The following is a 23,326-nucleotide window of genomic DNA, read 5'->3' as shown; positions in this document are numbered from 1 at the left end:
AGCCTCAGATTATTCAAGGAAAATGTTCATGCAACAAACTGCAAATTATGCGCAGCGCTCAACTGTAGCTTTCAAAAGAAATTTCTTCAGATTCACCATCCAACCCATCTTCTTTCATCAGCCTTTCAAATGGACTAATTTCATGCAGCCTTTAATTATGCCATCTTTCAAGGCAAATGCAGTAGGAGGAGGAGGGTGGCCCTGAAATAGAGCAAAAAGAAATGATGATGATAGAGGAGACTAAAGAGAGGGAGGGAGTTTGAGAGAGAGAGAGTAAAAGAAGGAGGTGTTGGTGGGGGGGTTGAAGAGGGAGCTCCTTTCAGTTTGCAGTAATCGCTCATCCAGGAGCCGTGTTGCACTCAGGGATATTTGGGATTTTTCAGTCTGGATTCTGTAGTTCGGGGTCGTGCTCTCGCTGACTTCCTCTCTTGCACAGCGATTTGTGTGTGAGGACGCTGCATGTCTGGCATGCAGACATGGGCCCCTCGTTGCACTCTAGGATTATCGTCTGCCTGGCCCTCACCTTGGTTCAGGTGATCGCCGTGACCTGCCAAGAAGATACTAAGAATGGTGAGCGATATCCACCAAGTTATGACTTCTTTTGCTGTCCTCTGATTGGCTTTCCGTGTTGATACCTGATAGGGATCCTTCCTGTTCTTCTGTGGGCTTTTGTTCTGATAACAGGTTTATAAAATCACCAGTTCATGTGCTTAATTGATCAAGGTTTTCATGTTTTTCTTATATAATAACAATGTTTTCCTTTGATTTCTTGCCTTCTGATTTTTCATGATTCAACAAGGCTTCTGAAAACACTTTAATCGGTATTTTTATGAAACTTTTATGTTCATATTCCGTGTTATCCCCCCCCCCCCCCATTATATCCACGTTTTATTTATTTATTTATTTCAGAATTTCAGAATGTGGTTGTCCTGTAAAGTTAAACTGGGATGTTCTGCCTCCTAAAGCTCAGACCGCACTGGCCTTGTGGTTTAGGGATGAAAGGTTAAATTCACACCCACAACCAACACCAGAAAGGCTTATCTTGCCTTAATGAGACACCATTCAGGGAAAGCTGCTACAAGCCACTGACCAGGTGACGATTAGTAAAGAAGCTAAACTGAAACTGTTTGAAAGTCTTGAAGTTGATAAAAAGCTTTGACACTGAAATGACAAAATTTGTGAGGATTTCTCAAAGATGGAGATGTGGCTCATTTCTAAAATTAAATGTCTGAGTAAATGTGATCCTGGGTCAAAAATACTTCCCCCCAACAGGCTGCAGTGCACACTTAAAGAGCACACAGGGCTATTTCAGTGCGAGGTCGAGGCTGAATGAAGGGGTTCGGAGTGCCACGGCTATAATGATGTGGCCTTGTGGATGGAATGGACAAAAGAAGGCCACTAATTTTGGTCAGACTTCAGGCCAGTTGCAGACAAGACACACCCAGACTAAGACTATGCTGAATATGAAATATGCATCTCTTACTTTCATCCAACTATACCTCCACTGAAGCATTCATGCTGCAAAGGGATAAACAACAACCTCAAAATATCTGCACCAGCTGTTTTTCGGTCTGAATCTGCCTTCTTTTCTTTTTTTTAACAGTAATGTTTATGTATGACATTTTCTCCAGCTATGGCCTGATAAGTATCACTTTAGACCAGAAATTATATTTAGGGTAATTTTTGAATAATTAAAAAGTGAATAAGTCATAACCATGTTTAGAGCCAAGAGGCAAAGGTTTACATGGATATGTAACCTGAAATTCTTTGAAGACTGCTAATTATTAAACTATAAAGACAGGGGCATTCAAATGTTAATTGTAAAATTGAATAGTTTTGACAATTTTCACATGTCAATTTTTTTGCTTGAGACAACATAATTTATAACAAATACCAAAATATGAAGCTAATTGTGGCAGCTGCTTAGCTTTGTTTTCAGTCAACAAACAGGCTAGATGACTTACTAACTTACAAGTTTCATCTAATTTTTTTTAAATCTCTGCAAAACTTTCTTTTTTGCAGTTTCTTGACTTTTGTGCTAATTAAACAAATTTTATTTTAATATAAAACATTAATTAGCCTCAGAGGGGCTAATACTTATATTTTACTAACTTTAAACACTATCTTGCTAATGAACAGCTAGCTGTAGCATCATCAGTAGTAAACAATTCATTCTTAACGAGACATCTAACATCTAAGCGTACCTTACATCTCCTCTAGTTGCTAGCTTAGACCAAAATTAGGCTTTTATCACATTTCACTTTTTCCAGTCTGTGTGCTAAGCTAAACTAAGTCTATATGTTCAGTTTAACATACAGACAATAAGATTTCTCCTTAATCTCAGCAACATAATTAAAAAGGTGGCGTAGCATTGCAGTGTATTCTCTGGTTTCCTGCTTACTTTGCACTGAGTCAGTTATTGTTAGTTTCCAGACGGTCGAATTGCTGCTTAAACATGGCTGACCCCAGCGTCAAGTGTAGCATACAAATTAAAAAGTGTAATTAACATTTTTCATTTCAGATTCAACAAAATATATATAAAAATAAATCTATAACAGGTGAATGTAACTTTGTCTAATCTTTATTGGTGGACTGCTTATGTTACAGTCCTACCTTTTCCAGAGTATATGTAAAGTATATGTAAAGCTAAGCTATTTGGTGTCATTAGCTTATTTAGCATGAGAGTTATTCTAACTTTTAAAGAGGTTCACGAGTTATTTGGAAGCTCTCGGTGCATATGACCTTGAAACGAGGTAGGTGTTATGCATAAATATCTGACAGAAAGTAAAGATTAAAGTAAATCTGTGAATAAGTTTAATTTTGTGCAGCTACAAACTGTAAATTTGTTGTGGGTTTATCCTCCATTTTTAACTGAAATTTCTGTTGTTTCCTTACAGCAGAGAAGTTCACAAGTCATTTCAAGTCATTTCTAGCTGAAATGCATATACATTTACTGTCACAATACATATGTGACAGTATATGAGTTGTTATGAATGAACTGTGTGATTTATGATGCTGGCCACACGCTTGTTCAGAATTAGAATCAGAATCAGAATTCTTTACTGCTATCCCAAATGAAATTATATTTTGCTGGTATCCTATGTGAGATCTCTAGGTCAAATTTTGGATTAGATTCTGGAAACTTTCAGGAAACTTACTCATAAGTAAGTTGATCTGATTTGTTTTTTCTAGTGGCAGAAACAAACTTCCATACTATCAATATCAGCAAGTCTTAGTTTACTTATGTGTGCAAGTTTCTGCACATGTTTGCTTTTCACTGGTTCTTATAGATTTTTTAAGCAGTGTGTGGATTGGGATTCTTTATTGTGACCCTTTAAATCTAAGGTATAGCCTTCAGGACTGTTCCTGGTTACTCTTGAAACCAAGTTTGTAATGTTGGATTTCTCCATTTCAATCATTTTCATTGTTTTTGAACCTTTAAAAGAGAAAGTATTCAGATGAAAAAAGTAAAATAAAAAGTCATCAAAATATTGACTGTTGGTGTAAAATAAGTATGAGAAATTAGTCCTGTTTTTTTCCTGTTTTTGCGAACTGAATATGGTTTAAAAACTAAGCCTGTAGTCAGAAAGCATGGGTGGAAAGCTGAAAAGAAAACCACAGCTAGTCATGATAATTGACCTCATGCTGTACTGTATATATAAGCTATAATCACATAAAAATAGCTGAGGCACTGCCCAAGAGTATAAAGTCTGCAGTATAAAGTTTAAGTGAAAAAAACTACATTTTATCTGCAGAAGTGATGAAGAAAAATGAGCTTTTGCAGATTAAATACCAGCGTTAATTACTGGTATTAAGAGCTCTGCTTGGTAAAGACGCTGCAGCTACAGGGTGAAGCAGGTTTCATGGCAGGAGGTTTCTCCGGGTGTGGCACCTCCCAAATAAAGTGAAACCACAGCCTCTGAGCCCAACGTATAATAATACAGCTGCTGTGGTTTCCACTGAAATAACTGCTGCATTCAAGAAGCAGCCTCTCTGGTGGGGAGCGGCTCTACCACATAATTAGTGCTTAGGGACGTCACTAAACTGCCAGGATTAAAATGCACTCAGAAAGCCTGCAGCAGGTGGCTATTTGTACCCCCCCCCCCCCCCCCCTTTTTTTTTTTTTTAAATGTTTTTACTGTTTTGGGATGATTTCATGGCAGGGACACGGCTTCATCCAAGGCCAGCAGGATGAAAGTGCCTAAATCTGCCCTCTTACACTGCATAAATATGTTAATACGTGCTGGCATGTACATTTAATTCAAGGAAAATTTATTTGGGTCAATGTAGGTATAAAAAACTTAAATAAGAGGGTTCTGAAAATAAGTGCATTTTTGTTTATTTTACCCCCAGGACCTGCTGCTGAATGAGGCAGCTCTGTTTTCTGTCATTTTTCTAAATTACAATATTTAAACAGGCTCCTTTCACCTTATATTTTAGCCCCTGATTAACTGACATGCTGATAGATTTTTGACATGAAAACTACACGTCTGGCCTTGCTTTATGTATATAATTGAGTGACAAGAGACGTCGCTGTTGCAGACATGATTGCATACTTGCATACAGACACTTTTATCGTCGCATGCAGCCAGAAGCTGTCAAATTCAACCACAGTCTAATCACTGACTGCTCAGAAGCAATTTACCTGAAAGTGTCTGTCATGAGGGAGAAGGATGTTCGTGGAGATTCTTAGTAATAAGATCAAGTGTCTCAGTTTGAAATCAATTTTTTTTTCCGTTTATGTTTAGCTGACTTTAAAGGTAAAAGACATCTTTGTAGTTTGCACTGTCCATAGACTGTATGTAAAAGATGGATGAAGGCACCATGACATCACATAAAACCTCAAGCTGAGCATTTGAAACCTGTCACAACAAACAGGCTCTAACCACAAAACTAATAGTCACTGGCTCATTGGCTACTGAGGTGTGGTTAAAGTTCTGTTAGCCAATGAGCATATACTGGCTTGTCCTCTTTCGGACTCAATTAAAGACCATAATGAGTTTCATGCTTTATTCAGTTTGACCTGAGTACCTGAATACCTGAGCCCCGAAACTCATCAGGAAACGGTTTACTAAGGAAGCTGAGACTTCTATGCAACCACAGTCGCCCCCTGCAGGCTGTTTTAAAATATGCACAACATTTAAATCGATTTTTCCTTCACAGAGTTTTATTGCCAAACGATCTACTTTTACTGACCTGAGGGGGAAAAAAAACATATATACTGATGGGTAGTTTTTATATCCTTTGATATGCCACTTTATTAGGTACACCTTGATAGTGCCCAGTTGAGACCTTTTTTGCCTTCAGAACTGCTTCTTCATGGCACAGAGTCAACAAAGTGCTGGAAATATTTTTCAGAGATTTGAGAGATCTCCTGTTCCATCACACCCCAGTGGGGCTCTACTGGTTTGAGATCTGGTGACTGTAGAGGCCATTACAGTTCACTTAACTCCTTGTCATCTTTAAGAAACCAGTTTGAGATGATTTGAGGTTTGTGATATTTCAGCGTGGACCAAAATCTCTGAAGGAAAAAGGCGCTCCAACCATGTAATTAGTAATGTGTACCTAATAAAGTGGCCGGTACTAACTGACGTTGGGTGGGTGCACTTTCAAAGATCACTGTTGCTCAGGTTGAAACTTGCTGAAAAGCTGCTTTGATAAAGGACTTAAACAGCTTTGACAGGATTTAATCATAATTACGGTAACAAGCATTTTGCTCTGTGCGAGTCACGGTGCGCTGGGTTCACTGCTGCTTTTTGTTGAGAAAATTGGAGTCTGCTGGGCGCCACATGCTCCTAAAGAAGTTTTAAAATCCATATATTTTTAGTAAGAAATGTGAGTGAATCATTCGTCCTGTTGGTGTGGTCTTCCTACTGTATTTCCCACACCAGTGAGGAGAGACTCTTCCTGTAACCTCATAGCAAAAACACTGAACATTTCTTGTTCAGGCTGTGAGGTTTTACAGTACATGGTAGGGTCACTGAACTCATGTCAATTTGATTATTTTAGATATTATATTGCCTTAAATTGAAAAAAAAAAAAAAAGTAAAGACACTGCAGTACAGTAGTACCTCTCCTTGTAGATAAGGTGCTGTTCTCCACAACCCTACATGGGACTGAGTCCCATGTAGGGTGATTTTTAATTAACCTTCACACAGCAGTTTAGAGAAATTAAAAAGTGCTGCAGAGTGCACTTATTCTATATCCCAAACAGCACTGCCTCCATTTTACATATCTATTGAATAAATTAACTCTTATTTAAAGGGCAGCTGGTGCATCCTGATGGATTAATATACATCACATTAAAGACGGGGTTTGTGTTGCTGTAGATCTACTGCTCCAGAAGAAATACCCTCTCTCTGTGGTTGATTTAAAGAATATTAATACACACATACCTCTCCAGATGTTGATTGCTGCTCTGCTTGACTCAGACAGCTGTACAGAAAATGGAAAAGTCTACCGCAACTATGAGACATGGAGCCCAGAGCTGTGTCGGGTCTGTGTGTGCGACTCGGGGGCTGTAGTGTGTGAGGACGAGGTGTGTGAGGAGCTGAGTGGCTGCCAGATGGCGGTGACTCCAAAGGGCGAGTGTTGCCCCGTGTGCTCAACTCACACGACAGAACCTAAAGCAGGTAAACCACTGCAGCTCTACCTTCAGTATGGGGATATAATCCACCTGCAGCTCCCTTTCAGCTGGTCATTGTGAGGTTTTCAGTACAATGTGTTTTTGTATACAGCTGGTGATATGATAACAAAGCTGCTGGCAGGAAAACAGATTCAGTTGTTTCTGGTCAATTTGTGGTTTGAGCCAAATCTGCTGAAGCTGCTTTTAGCTGCTATGCTGCTCACATCTGGAAAAACCTTTTAAATCTAAATTGTGGAAACATCTACTTGCATTTTGTAGTGATGTACTGTTACAGTGCTTAGCACCCAAGAAGGCCTCTGTTAGCCAGCTGAGGACTTCCTGAGTTGAGTTGTCTGTGTGGTTCTCTGCAGTACTTCCAGTTCATCCCACAGCCTAAAAACATGCAAGCTATGTTAGGCCCAGGCCACAGAATGACCTCAGTTGCGACCCCTAAAAATTTATATTCCCATGTCAGTCAGTCAGTCAGTCTCCACACCAGGAGTTACCACCACCCCAAGTACTCAAGTAAGTAAGCATCTGTTGTGGAGAAGAGAGCTGAGCAATAAAAGCAAAGCTTTTGATTTACCATCATTCTAAGTCTTTACCCTCAGCAGTAGTCATGACCTCTGGGTAGTGAATGAAAGAATGAGGTCAGGGATACAAGTGGCTGGCCTCTCCCTTAGAGATAGGTTTAGGAGCTCCATCATTTGGGAGGGGCTCGGAGTAGAAGCACTGCTTCTCTACATTGAAGGGATCCAGTTGAGGTGGTTCGGGCAGGAACCAGGATGCCTCCAACATCCTGCGTCGTCTCCTAGTTGACATATTCCAGGTATATCCTACCAGGAGGAGGCCCAGAGGCAGACCTAGGACACGCTGGAGAGATTATATCACTTGATTGGGCTGGGACCTATTTTGTCTTTCCCTTCAGATGAGTTAACTGGATAAGCGATATTTAATAGATGAATGGATGAATGGCTGTAGTTGTCGAGTGGATGGTGAAGGCTGATGGCAATTGCCATGAAATCGGTCACAAAGAGGCTGCTGCACCAGAAAACTCCTTATGATTGCCTTGGTCTGTAGCAGTTTTCATGGGAAGCAGCAACTCATCTGAAATCACTGGCCAACTTGGGAATGAGTGGCAATAAAACTGAAGAGCATTCACCTTCAAAGTAAAAGTTGACCTTTTGAAACAACCTTTACTTTGAAGGTGATTGTTCACCATTTACACTTTTAAAATGTAACTGCAATTCAGCCAGTAGTTAGCAAGTGCAGACAAGTCATTGTCTTGCTTGCAAACTACGGGAAACTGCGGAAATCTGCTAGAAACCATTACATTGGATTCCTAACTTACTAGAGAGGGCAAAAACTGTGTCTCATTGATGAAACCCTCACAATGTCGTACGGGCTGAAAGGGACTCACCCACGATACTCATGCAGCTGCTGTTCTGTCTCATGAAGATACCTGCACAGAAAATGGCACGACCTACTCCAACAATCAGATATGGAGCCCAGAGCCGTGTCGAGTCTGTGTGTGTGACACAGGGACTGTGGTGTGTGAGGAGGTGGTGTGTGAAGAGCTAGGCGACTGTGAGACCACTGTGGCGCCTCAGGGCGAGTGCTGCCCTGCGTGCTCAGCAGCCACGCAACAGCCTCCGAACACGGACAATAAAACTGGTAATAAATATTTTGAGCTTCATGTTGGACAGATTCAAACACTGGGATGTCTGTTCCATAAATATCCACACTGCTTTCCCACTTTTTATTACCTGTGGTATTCTTATAACAAGTGTGATTTGTCCTGTGTGCTACAAATCACGACCTTATGGCCCTTTTTATTTACTACAGCACATCTTCACAGCACTACAGAGACAATAATTGAACATTTTGTTAGTGGAAATCAAAAAAACCAAAGGAAAGACACAAATTCTCAAGTCATAGAGGTCCTCTAAGTATTGCTTGAGTTTTCCTCTGTATTGGTTATGATCAAAACCAGTATAAAAGATGGACGTTGCCTCTGTGACGTCACTCGCTGGTTGTTGACGTCCTGTTTCCACCATTGCTATCTTGGTTGCGAATAACCAAATGTGTGTGTTTTCATTAGCAAGTTGTTAACCAATGAGTGAGCAGTAAAGCACTGCAGTCAATCTATTTTTTCGCCCAATCAGAGCTATCGCCATCTTGTGGCCTTCAGGTAGAATGCAAGAATAAGGCACCCACATTTGCTTCTGTTGTTTTGTTTTTTTAACTACAGTTAACTTATTTTACTATTGATGGACAGGATACTGCCACCAGAAAAATGTGTATTTCCTCACCTGCTGGCGGCTGGTTGCTGGATGGCAGTCATTAATTGAAATCAGCAACACCAAAAACCTAGTTACAATTGCATTCGATGTTATCAGCCTCAAGTTTGCATGGAAGATCCACAGTTGAGTACAACCAATTGTTGACTACTTGCTGAAAAGTAGAGAAACTAAAAAAAAGGCACAGCTTTTACCTTGATGGTGAATTGTCTCCATTTGTGTGCAACTTTTCACAATTTTACATCTACTCCAGGATTAGCTAGTCTCTTGAGACAAATCCCAAACTGCCAACAACCAAACTGGTCACAATGAGTTTTTCATCAGCCAGTCGGGGAATACATTCTTCCCCATCATGGCCAGTAGATGACCAATGGTCATTGACCAGTCTGGCTGTGTGACTGGGACCTTATTCACTTAATGCTCCAGGGTCACATGCTCAAAAGAAGATAGAGGTCATATGATTGAAATAAATTAATAACTGAAAAAGAACAAAGAAATACATGTAAAACGTCTTAAGACATCACCTCATCCAAACTGCATAAATGCGTATCAAGAAGTCAAAGGAAGTCCAAAAGTACTTCATCAATTTATTAAGTAATTTTGTAAAAATTGTTTTATTGCTAACAGGTAGCTTGAGGTTTTTCTAGAAGGAGAGTTCATCAGTAGTGAGATAAAGTCTGGGCTAAATGAGATTAAAACAAAGAACGTTTTAAAAGGGATTTTATTAAAAAAAATGTCTGTTTGCTAACTTTCAGTAAGTGTAACGAGTGTTAGCATGCTGACCTGTGAGAATTGGCCCCAAACACAGAGCAGAGCTAGTGCTTATGGGAATGCAGTGATATTGAGTGGAAGACAGAGACTGTGAATCAAGTAATTATGATGGGGGGCAAAGGTGGAACTGAATTAACAAAGTTACAGTGACTATGCACATAGAAGGAGGTGGTTGGGGTTGATGGAGGGTCAGTAAAACACAGTTAAGTTCCCATTTCAAACTGTTTGAATTAAGCATAATTATTCCATACACTTAAGGAGAATTTTTTGTGCTTTTTCTCAAAATACTGCGGCATACATTCATATTAAAAATGATCAAGACTTCAAATAATATGTGATTACTTTGTTAGAGTAATCACTCAGTTTTCTTGCTCTGACTAGTTAGTTTTCAAAAGTATCCTACTTTACCGATGAGCAGACTTGTCTTAACAAAGTACAGGAAGTAGTAGGAAGTTGCTCATAATCATTGGGTGCTGCCCCTTGGCTGTTTTCCCAGAAGTTGTCCAATCAGAAGAAAGTGGCCATTTAAGGTGGGATCAGTAAAAGGCAGTAAAATGAAATAAGGGGCTACATAACGGGCCAGTATGAGATAAATAAAACTCTTTATGAACTGTGACACAGAATGTTAGTCTGATGGTGTCACAGAGTGAAAGTAGAAAGCTGGGAATGAGTTTAACTGGTCCTCTGTAATGGCATTTTAAGTTGCCTCATGGCTCCATCTGTGTTGCAACCCAGTAACAGGGCAAAATAGACACACAGTCCACTGTGTACATTTTATGCTTTGCCTCTCCAAAAACTGAAATGGACACACAGGCAGAAGTTGCTTTATCAGCAGGGGGAGATCATATTGCTTTCTTCAGTAAAACTGGCAGAGCAAAAGTGCAAACCCATAAACTACTAATCCACAATGATGCTTTAATGGTCTTTTAGCTACTATATTATATACAGCTGACAAAGAAAATGATACTGAAGTCAGCTGCTGTTCTTTGTCATAAAGATTCCTGTACAGCGGATGGCAAACTCTACTCCAACAATCAGATATGGAGCCCAGAGCCGTGTCGAGTCTGTTTGTGTGAAATGGGGACGGTGGTTTGTGAGGACATGGTGTGTGAGGATATAGGTGACTGCCAGACCGCAGAGATCCCAGAGGGCGAGTGCTGTCCTGTGTGCTCAGTCACTCAAACTGGTAAAACTGGAATGAAACCTGCACATTTGTCCCGGCGTCAGTGGTACTCTGCTCTCTCTTACAGCCCGATGCCCTCCTTTTCAAGCTCCGTCCTCTGCACACCACTGTGAAATGTTGTTCTTGAACCTGTACCGAGTTTCCCTTTCAGTTTGCAAAAGGAATACATGAAGTTTTTGCCAGATAAGTTCACTTCTCTCAACTAAATGTGTGCAATAAAAACTTTGGAGGTAGCTTCATTCTTTTGTGTTTCTTAGAAGAAATAAGGGAGCTGCGACCAGTTTTACTGCCACACACCCCAAAAAAAAAAAAAACAAGCTGAGAAAGTAACTTATTCAACAAATAAGGTGTATTCCTCTGGGAAATCAACATCTTCTTTGTCATGTTTAATGCTTTTTTATAATTTCTTTACATGCATCTGTGATGATGTATTTCTGCTGCTCTAAGCACAAAGTTCGGCTTAATGATGCACCAGAATGATGATTGTGGGCATGGTCGTGAGATTCATGCATGTTAGAGTAAGATGCTGGTATTTTAAGGACTAGAAAACACACATACTTTACATTTTTTGACTGTATTTTTGAAGGAACCCAACAGTATGGATTCATAAATGAGTATGTTTTATTTTTAAAATGTGTGTTTTCCAGTAAATTTGCAAAGTTGTGGGAATTTCCATTAAAATGTAGATCCTTTTTTTAAAATCCAGTGACAGCCCGTTGCAGCACATACTAACTGAGTTTCTCTTTCATGAAGACACCTGCACAGAAAATGGAAAAGTCTATGCTGACAATGACATGTGGAGCCCAGAGCCATGTCGGGTGTGTGTGTGCAATAAGGGGACCGCCATGTGTGAGGATGTGGTTTGCGAGGACCTCGGTGACTGCCAAAAAACGGTGACCCCAGAGGGCGAGTGTTGCCCTGTGTGCTTGACTGCAGCTTCAACATTGATTCCCAGTACAGACCCCGCAACAGGTAAAAAGTCCATTTTATGTGATTGAAAATATAATTTACTATATGGTTGATCCAGGGCTGAACGAGCCTTTAATGAGGCCCCAGGGCAGAATTTTTTTGCTGGTCCCCCCGCAACAAGTTTTTGATCAAATATGTGTTGATTAGCTGAAATTAGCCTGAAAAAACAAAACAAAACAACAAAAACTCGTTAAAAAACTTTTTAAAATGTGATGAGTGAAACTACAAGGGTGCTCTGTGAACAGAGGTGCCGCCAGAATTTTTTCATAGCGGCGGCCATATGAGGGCCAGTAAAAAATATTGGGTTGGCACATCTGTTGTCAAATATAGGTTACTTGAAAAAAAAGTAACCTAACCTATAAATAAAATAAGTAACCTATAGAACAGAGAACCTAGAACCTACCTAGAACCTAGAGAGACAGAAAATAATTATATGTCTAGTTAATTTCCTGATATTAAAGTTGACATCACTGAAAAATAGGTACATATGAAAACCAAATAACAATTTTAAATCCATAATTATCTGTTTTAATTTATTGACTGACTGATTGATTGGCAGTCCCAACCAGCACTTTAAAGATTCTTCCTCTCTATTGTGTTCACATTTATTGAAATTATTACCAATATTTCGCAGTCTTGCCGGGGGTGGCCAGTGCCCCCCCAGACCCCCCCTTGGTGACGCCCCTGTCTGTAAATGGAACTTCAGTCCATACCACAACAATGAGTATGTTATAAAATGAAAAATCGAATTTTTAAAATTTTCTAATTCATAATGTAAAAAAGCAAATGCTGTTATGATGATGTATTGTTTATGACTTTATGTGTACAGGGGAAGGAAAGGAGATCACGGTTGTTTGTTGCTCCCAAGAATGTGTAAATGAATTTCCTGGTTGTCTGTCCATCTGTTTGAGCCATTTTGGGGTTTTTTCTTGCAGCTGCAGATGAGAAGAAGGAGGAAAACTGCAAAGTCAATGGGGAGGTCTACCATCACAATGACATCTGGAAACCCGAACCTTGTCGCGTGTGCGTCTGTGACAACGGCGTCACTGTCTGTGATGAGATACAGTGCGAGGTCCTGTCAAACTGTGAGAAGGCTGTCACGCCCGCGGGAGAGTGCTGCCCTGTGTGCGACAACTTCGCAAGTGCCAGCAGGATGATAGGTGAGACAGATTTACCTGCATCCAGAAGAGAGATGGTCACTTTGTGTTAGATTTACACCCCTTATAAAACTTAGATACTTTATTTTATGTCTTATCTTTATTTAAAGGGTTCTTTAAAGGGTAAGATTTACTACATAAATTGTGAAAAATAAAATAAATAAAAATATTTTTTTCTCTTTTTTTCCCAAGAAATTATGGGCCTCAAGGTAAGTCATACAGTCAGTTAAGAAAAATATCTTAAATTGGGAACATTGTCACTAAAAAGTGTTGCTTGGCTTTATTTTTAGGGGCAAAAGGGTGAACCAGGAGACATCCCATATGTAAGTAAAAGGAAAAAGTTAGGCGTTAGTGCACTTTGCATATAAATTTAACTTTTTTAATTAATTATGACTAGATAAAAGTCTTAATAATTCATTTAATGAACTTAATTTTTCTTGTGTTGTGAAGGTGGTGGGGATTCCTGGACCTTCAGGACCCTCGGTGAGCTTTTTTCTTTCTTTCATCCCCCTGTCTGTCCTTGTTATCTTTCTGTTTGCTGTCACAGTATTACACATGATAACTGGAGTCACAGTAGAGGGCAGCAAAATGCAATACTAGCATGTGTTATTACAATTACCAGGACAAATGCTTTCATGTACACCGTAAAAAAAAAAATCCTAAGAAAAAAGTAATATTCCGTCAGCTGGGGCGCCGAAATAATACCAGAAAATAACAGAAAATAACTTTCTCATGAAAATACGGTTATTTCCAGTAATGACAATACAGTTTGTTGCCCTAATTTTACATGCGATTTTGCCTTTTTCAAGTGCTTTTAAACATTAAATTAGGAACATTTTAATGTGATTAAACAATGAACTTACCTATAAACAAGGTCAATGAATGCGGCAATACGAATAATAATACTTCAATGTACAGAAATATACAGTTAACAGTTGGTTTAAATAATAATGGATTGCATTCATATAGCGCTTTTTGAGACCCTCATAGCGCTTTACAATTCCACTTCATAATTCCCCTCTGGCCATCACCAGTAGGTGGTAGGTGAAGTGTCTTGCCCAAGGACAAAACGACTGAGAGTATCTGAGCCAGGGCTCGAACCGGCAACCTTCTGATTACAAGGCGAACTGCCAACTCTTGAGCCACGATCGCCATAAATAACAATAATAATAATTATTATTTGATGTAAAAAAAGTTCATAAGAATCATTTTATATATTTTTCCATAGCATTACATTTGAATTTAACAGTTCAATCTTTCAAATAACGGACAAATATTTGTGAAATTATGATACATTTGTGAATGTATTCTAACAATCTAAATATGCATATGTACAGACAGATACATTTAAAAAACAAGAAAATTATGTTTTATGACACTTACAGTGATTTTACGTTAATTTACATTTGAAGTCTATTATGTGAATAGACTAGAAGAACAGTACAGAACTGTAAAATACACAGTAAAATACTTTTATATTATAATTTTTTTTACAGTGTATACTATTTTCACTGCATGATTATTCCAGTAATTAGACAGTGACCAATGTTTCAATGCTCTTATGGCTTGTTCTCTTTGCTCAGGGTCCTCCAGGGGCTCAGGGAAGCCCTGGACCAAGAGGCTTTAAAGGCAGACGGGTAAGTTGAAACCAATACACAGGGAACTAGTGGACCTATGAGTTAATAGGTGATGTCCACGATGAAAGAAAATAGCTCCTGCAACTGTTATACTACCACAGTTAATGTTTAATTGCTGGATAGTTTAATTTAAACACAACATCATAACTAAAAATCTGTTTGTTTGTTTTGGTGAGAATGCTACATAGCAATGCTACAATGCAACTTCAACTGCAGCCCGCAGTTCATCAACATGTTAAACAAGATGTTTTTTAGGTGCTGCCTCTTTAATGCTGGGCTTACACTGTGCGATTTTTTTGCCCCATTTTGAGCCGATTTTTGAGTCGTGCGACCGTTTTGGTGATCGGCCTGATTTTGGCCTTCATCGTCTGTGTCTCGTGCATCGTGTAGTATACGTGGGGTAACGAGAAGCGATTAACAACTCACTAGTCATTTGTCGGTTGCGAACTACACGGCTCTTAGACCCGGATCTTTGACGTGAACAACGCGAGCCGGTTCCTTATCGCAAGCCGTGGGTTTTTTTCTTTCTTTCTCTCACCCTCTCTCTCGCACTTTTTTTCCACTTCACTCTGCATGCGAGCCTTGTCTTGTGCTTTTGCGCTGGGAAGAGGGGGAGGGGCGGTAGTTACACTCACAGTAGCACAGGAACAGAGCGGGAGGGAGAGAAAGAGAGCCAGGGGCAACAGCGTCACATTAGAAAGGTATAGTAATCATCCACAACTAATTTCAGTTGTGGATGATAAAGGATTCAGAAAGTTTATTCATGCAGGTCCATATGACAGAGAATATGCATCTTCTTTTTGTTTTCATATTTTAATTTATATTTAATTGTGTTGTGGTTTGCAGTGTTTTGTGTTGTTTCACTTTAAATTTGTTTAAAAGGAAAAAGCTGAAAATTTAAATAGTTAAAAGTTGAAATGTGAATAGTTGGTTTTTGTATTATATGATTTATTTATTACATTTTATGTGGAGTGAATAAATAAAAGTATATTTACGGTGGCCCCTACAGACAAAGCACGTAAAAACTCAGAAGCACGTAAAAACTCCAAAACACGTACAAAACACAACAGAAGTGCTCTAGGATGCTAGGCGCAGTAGTGTTGAGCTTTTGTTACTTAGTGGCTACACAAGCCAGGAAGTACCAACAACCAGATTTGGTGTGTGGTAGTAACAGGTAAATGAGCATATTTTTTTATTTATTATTTGAATATATATGAATGCTTGTGTATAAATACACAAACAATACACATATGCTTTCAATTGTGTAATTTAAGTGATCTAGTAGCTCTGTTTTGGAAATTCAGTTAACGCTAGAAATGTGTTTTGGAGTTTGTACGTTTTTTGTCTCTAGGGGCCGCCGCATATATTTATATATAAACATATATAAATAAAACAATCTTTTTTACATTAGTAATTCCTTTTGTGCATAATTTTATATTATTGTTAATAATAAATTAATTAAAGCAACATAACACCCTGAAGAGCCGGTTCGGAGCCGAAGGAGCCGGCTCTTTTTAGTGAGCCGAGTCGAAAGAGCCGGTTCTCTGAAAAGAGCCGGAAATCCCATCACTACACCTCACGACCAGCTCCCGATCATCAATCGCTTGGTCGTGACCATCGTGAGGCTGTCACCGCAGCTTCTCACACTGCGCACGCGCAAACACAAATGTCAGCGAAAAAGACGGCGCAGCACGGCAGTGCAGCGTGTGATCCGGACACAAGCCATGGAGGCACAACTTGTAGAACTATGGCAAGCTTATCCGAGCCTTTTCAATGTGGCCTCACAAAATTATCACGACCACAACAACCGTGAAAATAGTTGGATCTACATTGCTGCTCAATCACAGCTGCCTGATCAATGTTTTTCATTTGCAATTTAGCAAAGTTGATGGTGGTGGTGTGTCTGTGTGAGTGAAAGACGGAGAGGGAGAGTGAGCGACAGAATTTCTGTTATAACCTTCATTTTACGGTGAGCACTCAGGTCACATCAGAGCATCGGTGTGTGAGACCCTGCATCGTGACCTATGAACTTCTAACCCCTGCGAGTCAATCGTGCAGTTTGAGCAGAAGCTGAAACGCGACTGAAAAAATTGCACAGTGTATGACCAGCTTTAGGTCCACCTCCTTTTAGTCAGTTTCTTCTGATTGGCTGACTTCTGGACAGCTGTAGAGGGGCAGCACAGTGTGCTTGTGAGCTGTAGTGAGTCTTTAGCAGTTTAACATACAAATAAGTTGATGACAGGCTGATGCCAGATATTGATAAAGATATAAACAACATTGGCAATCATGTATTACTTTAAACACGTTTTAAAGTTTATCTAATATGTTTGTTTAATATGAACATTCAATAGTGTAGCATAAAATAGCCAGTCGTGGTAAAGATTGTAGTGTTTTGCTTATCAGGATGTAATAAAAGTCATCAGATCCTTAGCAGGTTCAAAAATGAGGCAACAACCCAAGAGCTACATGTCAGACTCTGTAGGCCTCTGTTATAGGTTGTTTGGAGAGGTTTCCAGGAAAATGCCTCTTCTCTCTAAGAAAAAACATGCCAGCACAGTTTAGGTTTGCAAAGCTGCATCTGAGCAAGCCACAAAAGACAGATAAAGCTTGACCTTAACAGCACAGCAGCAAATCTACAACAGAATGAGTGAAAAAGAAAAGAATCAAAGTGCTGCAGTGGTCCAGTCCACGTCCAGACCTCAATCCAGTTAAAATACTGTGATGGGACCTTAAGAGAGCTGTGCATAAATGAACAACCAAAAATCTCAATGAAAATCTCAAGCGTGGACCGATACTCCTCCACCACAGTGTGAGAGACTGATAAAGCCCCACAGGAAATAATTTTGTCAAGTTGTTGCTACTAACAGTGTTCAGTAGCTGCCAGCTACTGAATGCTGGGGGGTTCTTAGTTTTTCAAGTATAAAGGTGCATTAAGCACCTCAAGGCCCTCAAAGTCCTCAAGTAGATGCAGCGAATCTGATACCACACCCTCTCGTTGACATTTACACATTATTCACATGTGGATAACTGTAGTAAAATCATAAACTGTAAACAAAATGTCAGAATTAAGCTTCTGGTCATGTAACCAGTCAGTACCTTCTGGGTGCCACTCATTAACCTATGCAAATTGCAGGGTTTCCCAGGGCCTCCAGGATTTGATGGTGAGCCCGGTATACCAGGAAATCCAGGAGAACCGGGACCACCTGGGCATCCCTCGCACCCTGGGGTGAGCTGCTCTCCAACTTCTTTTAATTAGTTAATGCAAATTTCATAAGAAAAAACCAAACAAATCAAATTTTCTCCATGAATGATTCATTTTGGATCAACCTCTTCCTGGTAGGGTAACCTGGTGACACAGATGGCTTCGGGTTTTAGCGAGAAGTCGGGTCCATCTGCAATGCTAACAGGATCCAGGGTGAGCACTTTTAAACTGCATATTTTACATATGCAAAATCCGGAAGCTTGAAGAGTTTAAACTGCAGTGCATAATCGTTTGCCATTTCAGGGTGAAGCAGGACCACGAGGACTTCCAGGACCGTCTGGACCACCAGTGAGTCTTTATCTCTAATGAAGTTTTAGAGCCAAATATTAGTTTTACTTTGTAGGAAGTGTGCCTAAAAATGTGACCTTTAATTTTCCTGCTCAGGGTCCTGCTGGTGGTCAAGGAATTCCTGGAGAAGCTGGAGATCCAGGACTGATGGTACACTCGTTTCTTCATCTTGGATTAACTCTAATGCTTCTTTACATGTTAAAGAGTGAAATTTAAATGTGACTGTACGTGTGTGTCTGCAGGGGGAGCCGGGTCATCGAGGACCTGATGGACCACCAGGAAAACCTGGACTTGATGTGAGTCATGTAACAGATACTGATGAGGATTCTTCTTTTATCTGTAATTATTCCATAACCACCTGATGGTCTTTTCCAGGGACAACCCGGACCTGCAGGAGCAACCGGAGAACCAGGATACCCAGGATCAGCGGTAACCAGTTGTCATGCCAAAAAATATTTAATCCTACTATTGTCATGATAATAGTGATACAATAACCTACTCTAATCTGAGAGACAGTGAGCGAAAACGCGATCAGGAATGATGTGATTACTTTTGAATACAGGGTGCAAGAGGATTCCCAGGACTTCCAGGTAATCCAGGACTGAGAGGGCACAAAGTAAGTCCTTTTTCCTCATTATTACTCATTAGTTTTCATGTATGAAATATCAAGAACTAACCAGTCTGTGAATTTAAACCTCTACAACAGGGACACAGTGGACTTGTTGGACCAAGAGGCAAGGCTGGAGCAGCTGGAGAGAAGGTAGCTAACTCTCACTTTTGAGAGAATAGTAGGAATTATAGTTTAAGTCTTAAAGGAACAATATTCAGTGCAGTTGCTTTAAATTATCTAAAAAAAATTATTTAATGGTTCGACGGTGTCCAAATACAAGCTTGTGAAGTTAGCTGGTGATTCCAGTGACTGTAAATGTCTATGTGCTTTAGCTTTAAACAGAGACACTTTTAGTTAGACAGCTACATCTCAATCACCTGAGAGATGAAACAGAGAGGCTAAATTGGCCCTAATGTATGTAAATATATCAAATTCACTGAATCACACGGCACTCATTTGGTACTGGATTAGTGTTAAATGCCCAGATGTACACTTGTATGCATCTTCGTGCTATCAAGGTGGTAAAAAGATGTTGACCTGTTTAGATGAAATTACCATTGACCCATTGAAGCAAAGAGCATGTATGACCAATGTTCTGTTCTGTGAGGGAGGTTAAACTTTATGGAAGTCAGTTTTTCCAGTTAGGAAGCAGAAACCATCCTGAGCCATTGTGCAGCCTGATTGACGTTTGTCTCAGAACAGCAGAACTGGCAGGCCCGCTGCTGGTGGTGGTACTTAAAAATGAAGTATAACATTTGCCAACGATTCTGATACGTCTGACACACCTGCTCATATGCAGCATGCGGCATGAGGGTTACGTAACATCAATGGACTCTTTGACCTCATGCCAACCTCTTGAAGTCTGCTCCTGACACATTTTGTCAGAAACATCCACGAATAGCCCGATGTGGGTCATTTTGTGGGGCACATGTGATGCTCCTCCTGTTCCTCGGGAGTAGATATCTTTCCTCCTGCTCGATGCTCTGTCCTTCTACACCAAACTCTCCTCACTTGTGTAACGGCCCGTCTCTGGTACACACAGCAGTGTCAAGAACACACACAAAAAAGGCTAAACTAGAGAAAAAACAGTCAGTATGGATAAGGAGAACGCTAATCTATTTAATTTGTGTGAATTGTTGTTGCCTCTACTACAAGCAGCTGAACTGGAATCACACTATTTTACATAACATTTTCATAACAAACACTTCATTGCATTTATCTCATGTTTTAGTTTCAGAATGAAACAGGATTTTTAAATTAACTCCAAAATCAAACTCCAAACAGAAATTTGATCACTTGTTTCCACGTTTGAAAGGTTGTTTCGGTCACATGTGCTGCACAATCTGTGCATAACTGCTCGGTGTCTATGATTTGCAGGGTGCTTCTGGTACTCCTGGTGCAATGGGAGCTCCTGGTCCAGTGGTAAGTTAAAAAACACAGTTAAAAAGAGAGGATATTAGTCTGCTGCAGAGATACTGACTCCATCTTTGGTTTCAGGGACCACCTGGGATGCAGGGAGAAAGAGGCCGAGCCGGAACGACCGGCTCTGTGGTATGAGACAAATAATTGAGCCACATGACAAGAAAAGGAAAAAAAAATGCAAAGATATGTTTCCACATTAAGTTATTTATCTTAATCTGTGTTTTTCTCTTAGGGTAAACGTGGCACACCCGGCCATGTTGGTAAACCAGGTCCTCTGGTAAGATCTACTAAATCCACTTTTTCCAACTCTTCTGACCACACCGAGGGACACACCTCCTTTCAGACCCTGAGATTTTTCCAAAACATAAAAATATAATTTTAATCCTCTAACATGCTTCTTTTTTTAGTGTCTAGCACATCAGAAAATAGAGAAAAATCTCCCTTGTGATTTGAAAGCAGAAGTTAATATCTTTAATTTGCATGTTTTGACTGAACAAAAACCACATAGGACAAAATACTGGATATATGATATTACTCATTATTAAAAAAAAACCCTTTAGATTAGTTAATTTAATTTGTTTAGTAGAAAAATACTGTTGCTGTTTCCAATCGCAGGATGAAAGTGCAAAATCTGATGGACGATGTAAGTAAAAAAAACAAACAAACTGAAGTCTTAAAAGGAAAAAAGAAACAAAAACACAAGGAAACAGAAGAAAAGTAACTCAGGTAGCAGATAAAAGCAAAGGGGGACAAGACAAGAGTACCGATACACTCAACAAGAGAAAACCAAACCAAACTCCATAAAAACAGACCAGAACAGTGAAGTTTTCCAAAAAATCTCCAAAACTCAACCAATACAGGAAGAAGGAAACTCTGAGCCAAAGCATCTTTATAATCAGTCCGTCATCAACGAAAGGACAGAAACTCAATCAATGGACAATGTGGGTTTATTATTAATTTATCTGTTCGATAAGGGGCTCCTGTTTTAAACTGCACATTTTTTATTACCACATTTACAGCCATATGTGGTGTTAATGTTAAATATAAATCCTCAAATCAAATCCACAAAGTTAAAATAAGATGTTGTATTTAAATCCAAATGTTTGTTGTTAAAAGTGAAGACATCAGGTTGGTGGTTCGATCCCTGGCTGCTCTGATATGGATGCCAAATATCCTTGGACAAGATACTAACCTCAAAGATAGAGAGCACTTGTGTAGAAAAAGTGCTTGTGTGAGTGGGTGTGAATGGGTGAATGAGGCAAGTTGTATAAAGTGCTTTGAGTGCTCAGGTAGAGTAGAACAGCACTATATAAGAACCAGTCCATTTATCATAAAACACTAACCAGTGGCTAATATTTGTCGTGTTGTAATTTTGTTCACGTTAACCTGAATATTTAAATGAAAATTGAGAAAATTAAACAAAATTAAATTTAAATTATCAAGAGTCTGAATGTGTTCTGACAGCATTTCAGCATTTGGCGATGTTTTTATCTTCAGTCATTTTGTCCCTGTCAGCTTAAAGTTGAGGCCATGTTTGGAAAACATATCCAAATTAAAAATTGTCATGCCCTGTCAAGAGCATGGCAAACCAACAGGTGGCGATATAGCCCAAGAAATGTTAACCTATCAGGAGCCAACAAACAATAACACGCTGCAAACTTCGTTGTGAGACAAAATCTATTTTGTTGGTCCACACATAAACACATAGTTCTTTTTTTAAGCTCAGTTTTCAGTGACCTAAATCCCATTTACCAATGGAAAAAACATCAAGATGAGTGGGAAAAACACCGGTGTACATGTGGACAGTCTGAATAATTAGTAATTCAAAGAAAAATTGTATTGACATCCAGCTGTATCCGTTTAGGAAGAATTAACTTGGGGATGTGTTTTTTTTTCTTATTTCTTGCTCCACTGGATTAAAATGGAGGTCCCGCTAGTTTTTTACCTGTTGCCATGGTAAATGTTGGATAGTTGGTGTTGATTGAGCTTAATCGAATCAGCCTATCTGTAACAGGAAACTCAGAGTTACTTACCTGGGCTCTCACAGACCCAGTCCCTGTCTTTGAACCAGCAAAAAAATCACAGCTTCGTTGCACTCGATCATAATAATTTTGGTTGCTCTGCGGTCTCCAACCACTGTTATCCTCAGTGTGACTGCAGTACAGCAAAAAATAAAACTTTAGCTGCTAGAACAACAGTGAAAACCAAACAGAAACCAACACACAACACAAAAACAATCACCACCACTACATTTATCCTCTAGTTGTTCTTAGTAGCCCATTTGTTTATATTTGGAGCACCATTTACCCAGATTGTCAACAAAATATCAGATTAGATTTTTCTTAAGTATTAAACATACTTTCCTTTAACCACAGGGGCCAATAGGAATCCCTGGTATACCAGGATTTCCCGGTAACCCTGGAATGAAGGTGAGATTATTTGACGCTTGAATTGTAAGGAGTCTGTTTTCATTCTCAGACACACTTCGATTAGTATCTAAGTGACAGATGTTTCTGAGTCACTGAAGTCACCCTAGAAGTACTTTAATATTTCCTGAATGTACCTGCTGGTGTAGGGTGAAGCGGGACCGACAGGGGTCAGAGGAAGTCCAGGACAGCAGGGGCCAAGGGGCGACGTTGGGCGTGTCGGGCCACCTGGACCCATCGGACAGCAGGTGTTGTACTTTATCATTCTTGTTGCTAAAATAGCTGTAGACCCATTCTGGCCTCACATTACCACTATTCCCAATTAATATTTTCGTTTTTGAACAGGGCGCGTCAGGACAGGATGGAGCTCTGGGTCCCCGCGGCTCAGCGGTAAGTGATTGCAGCAAAGCTCTTTAACCAGCTGATCTTTGTCTACAAATGTCTTACAATAAAGGTCTTTATTTAATCTATTGCTGCTCTGTCACCTGACCAGGGTATAGCCGGTCTCCAGGGTCCACCTGGTATGGTTGGTCCCCCTGGCCCCCCCGGCCCCCAGGGTTCAACAGGAGCTCTTGGAGCAAAAGGCCAACTGGTATGAGCTCTCATTTTTTAAATTTTCTCTCTCCCTGTCATGTGAGTCTTCATTTCTCTATCCTAAAATATCTGTTTTAAACTC

The 23,326-nt window shown here is 39.8% G+C and overlaps 1 protein-coding gene across 2 annotated transcripts in view; it reads left to right on the top strand.

Moving 5' to 3' along the window:
• Positions 1-335: 335 nt before the first annotated feature.
• LOC147301899 (uncharacterized) overlaps positions 336-23,326 on the top strand; it is a 35,247-nt gene continuing 12,256 nt past the window's right edge. The window contains exons 1-23 of one of the 2 annotated variants that reach the window (XM_086282603.1): positions 336-570; positions 10,694-10,882; positions 11,633-11,851; positions 12,784-13,008; positions 13,198-13,214; positions 13,296-13,328; positions 13,456-13,488; positions 14,589-14,642; positions 17,776-17,868; positions 17,983-18,057; positions 18,148-18,192; positions 18,289-18,342; positions 18,435-18,488; positions 18,568-18,621; positions 18,755-18,808; positions 18,899-18,952; positions 20,180-20,224; positions 20,300-20,353; positions 20,457-20,501; positions 22,600-22,653; positions 22,800-22,898; positions 22,996-23,040; positions 23,144-23,242. In XM_086282603.1, coding sequence (XP_086138729.1) covers positions 477-570; positions 10,694-10,882; positions 11,633-11,851; positions 12,784-13,008; positions 13,198-13,214; positions 13,296-13,328; positions 13,456-13,488; positions 14,589-14,642; positions 17,776-17,868; positions 17,983-18,057; positions 18,148-18,192; positions 18,289-18,342; positions 18,435-18,488; positions 18,568-18,621; positions 18,755-18,808; positions 18,899-18,952; positions 20,180-20,224; positions 20,300-20,353; positions 20,457-20,501; positions 22,600-22,653; positions 22,800-22,898; positions 22,996-23,040; positions 23,144-23,242 — 1,788 coding nt within the window. In that variant the 5' untranslated portion in view covers positions 336-476. The remainder of the gene's footprint in view (positions 571-10,693; positions 10,883-11,632; positions 11,852-12,783; positions 13,009-13,197; positions 13,215-13,295; positions 13,329-13,455; positions 13,489-14,588; positions 14,643-17,775; positions 17,869-17,982; positions 18,058-18,147; positions 18,193-18,288; positions 18,343-18,434; positions 18,489-18,567; positions 18,622-18,754; positions 18,809-18,898; positions 18,953-20,179; positions 20,225-20,299; positions 20,354-20,456; positions 20,502-22,599; positions 22,654-22,799; positions 22,899-22,995; positions 23,041-23,143; positions 23,243-23,326) is intronic. The other variant, XM_086282604.1, reaches the window with a different exon arrangement.

Source organism: Aulonocara sp. 'chitande type north' Nkhata Bay, linkage group LG23, assembly GCF_057382095.1.
Source record: "Aulonocara sp. 'chitande type north' Nkhata Bay isolate Kocher_YH1m ecotype deep benthic linkage group LG23, A_spYH_male_GT1.1, whole genome shotgun sequence".
NCBI lineage: Eukaryota > Metazoa > Chordata > Actinopteri > Cichliformes > Cichlidae > Aulonocara > Aulonocara sp. 'chitande type north' Nkhata Bay.
This window is presented reverse-complemented; position numbering and strand designations above follow the sequence as displayed.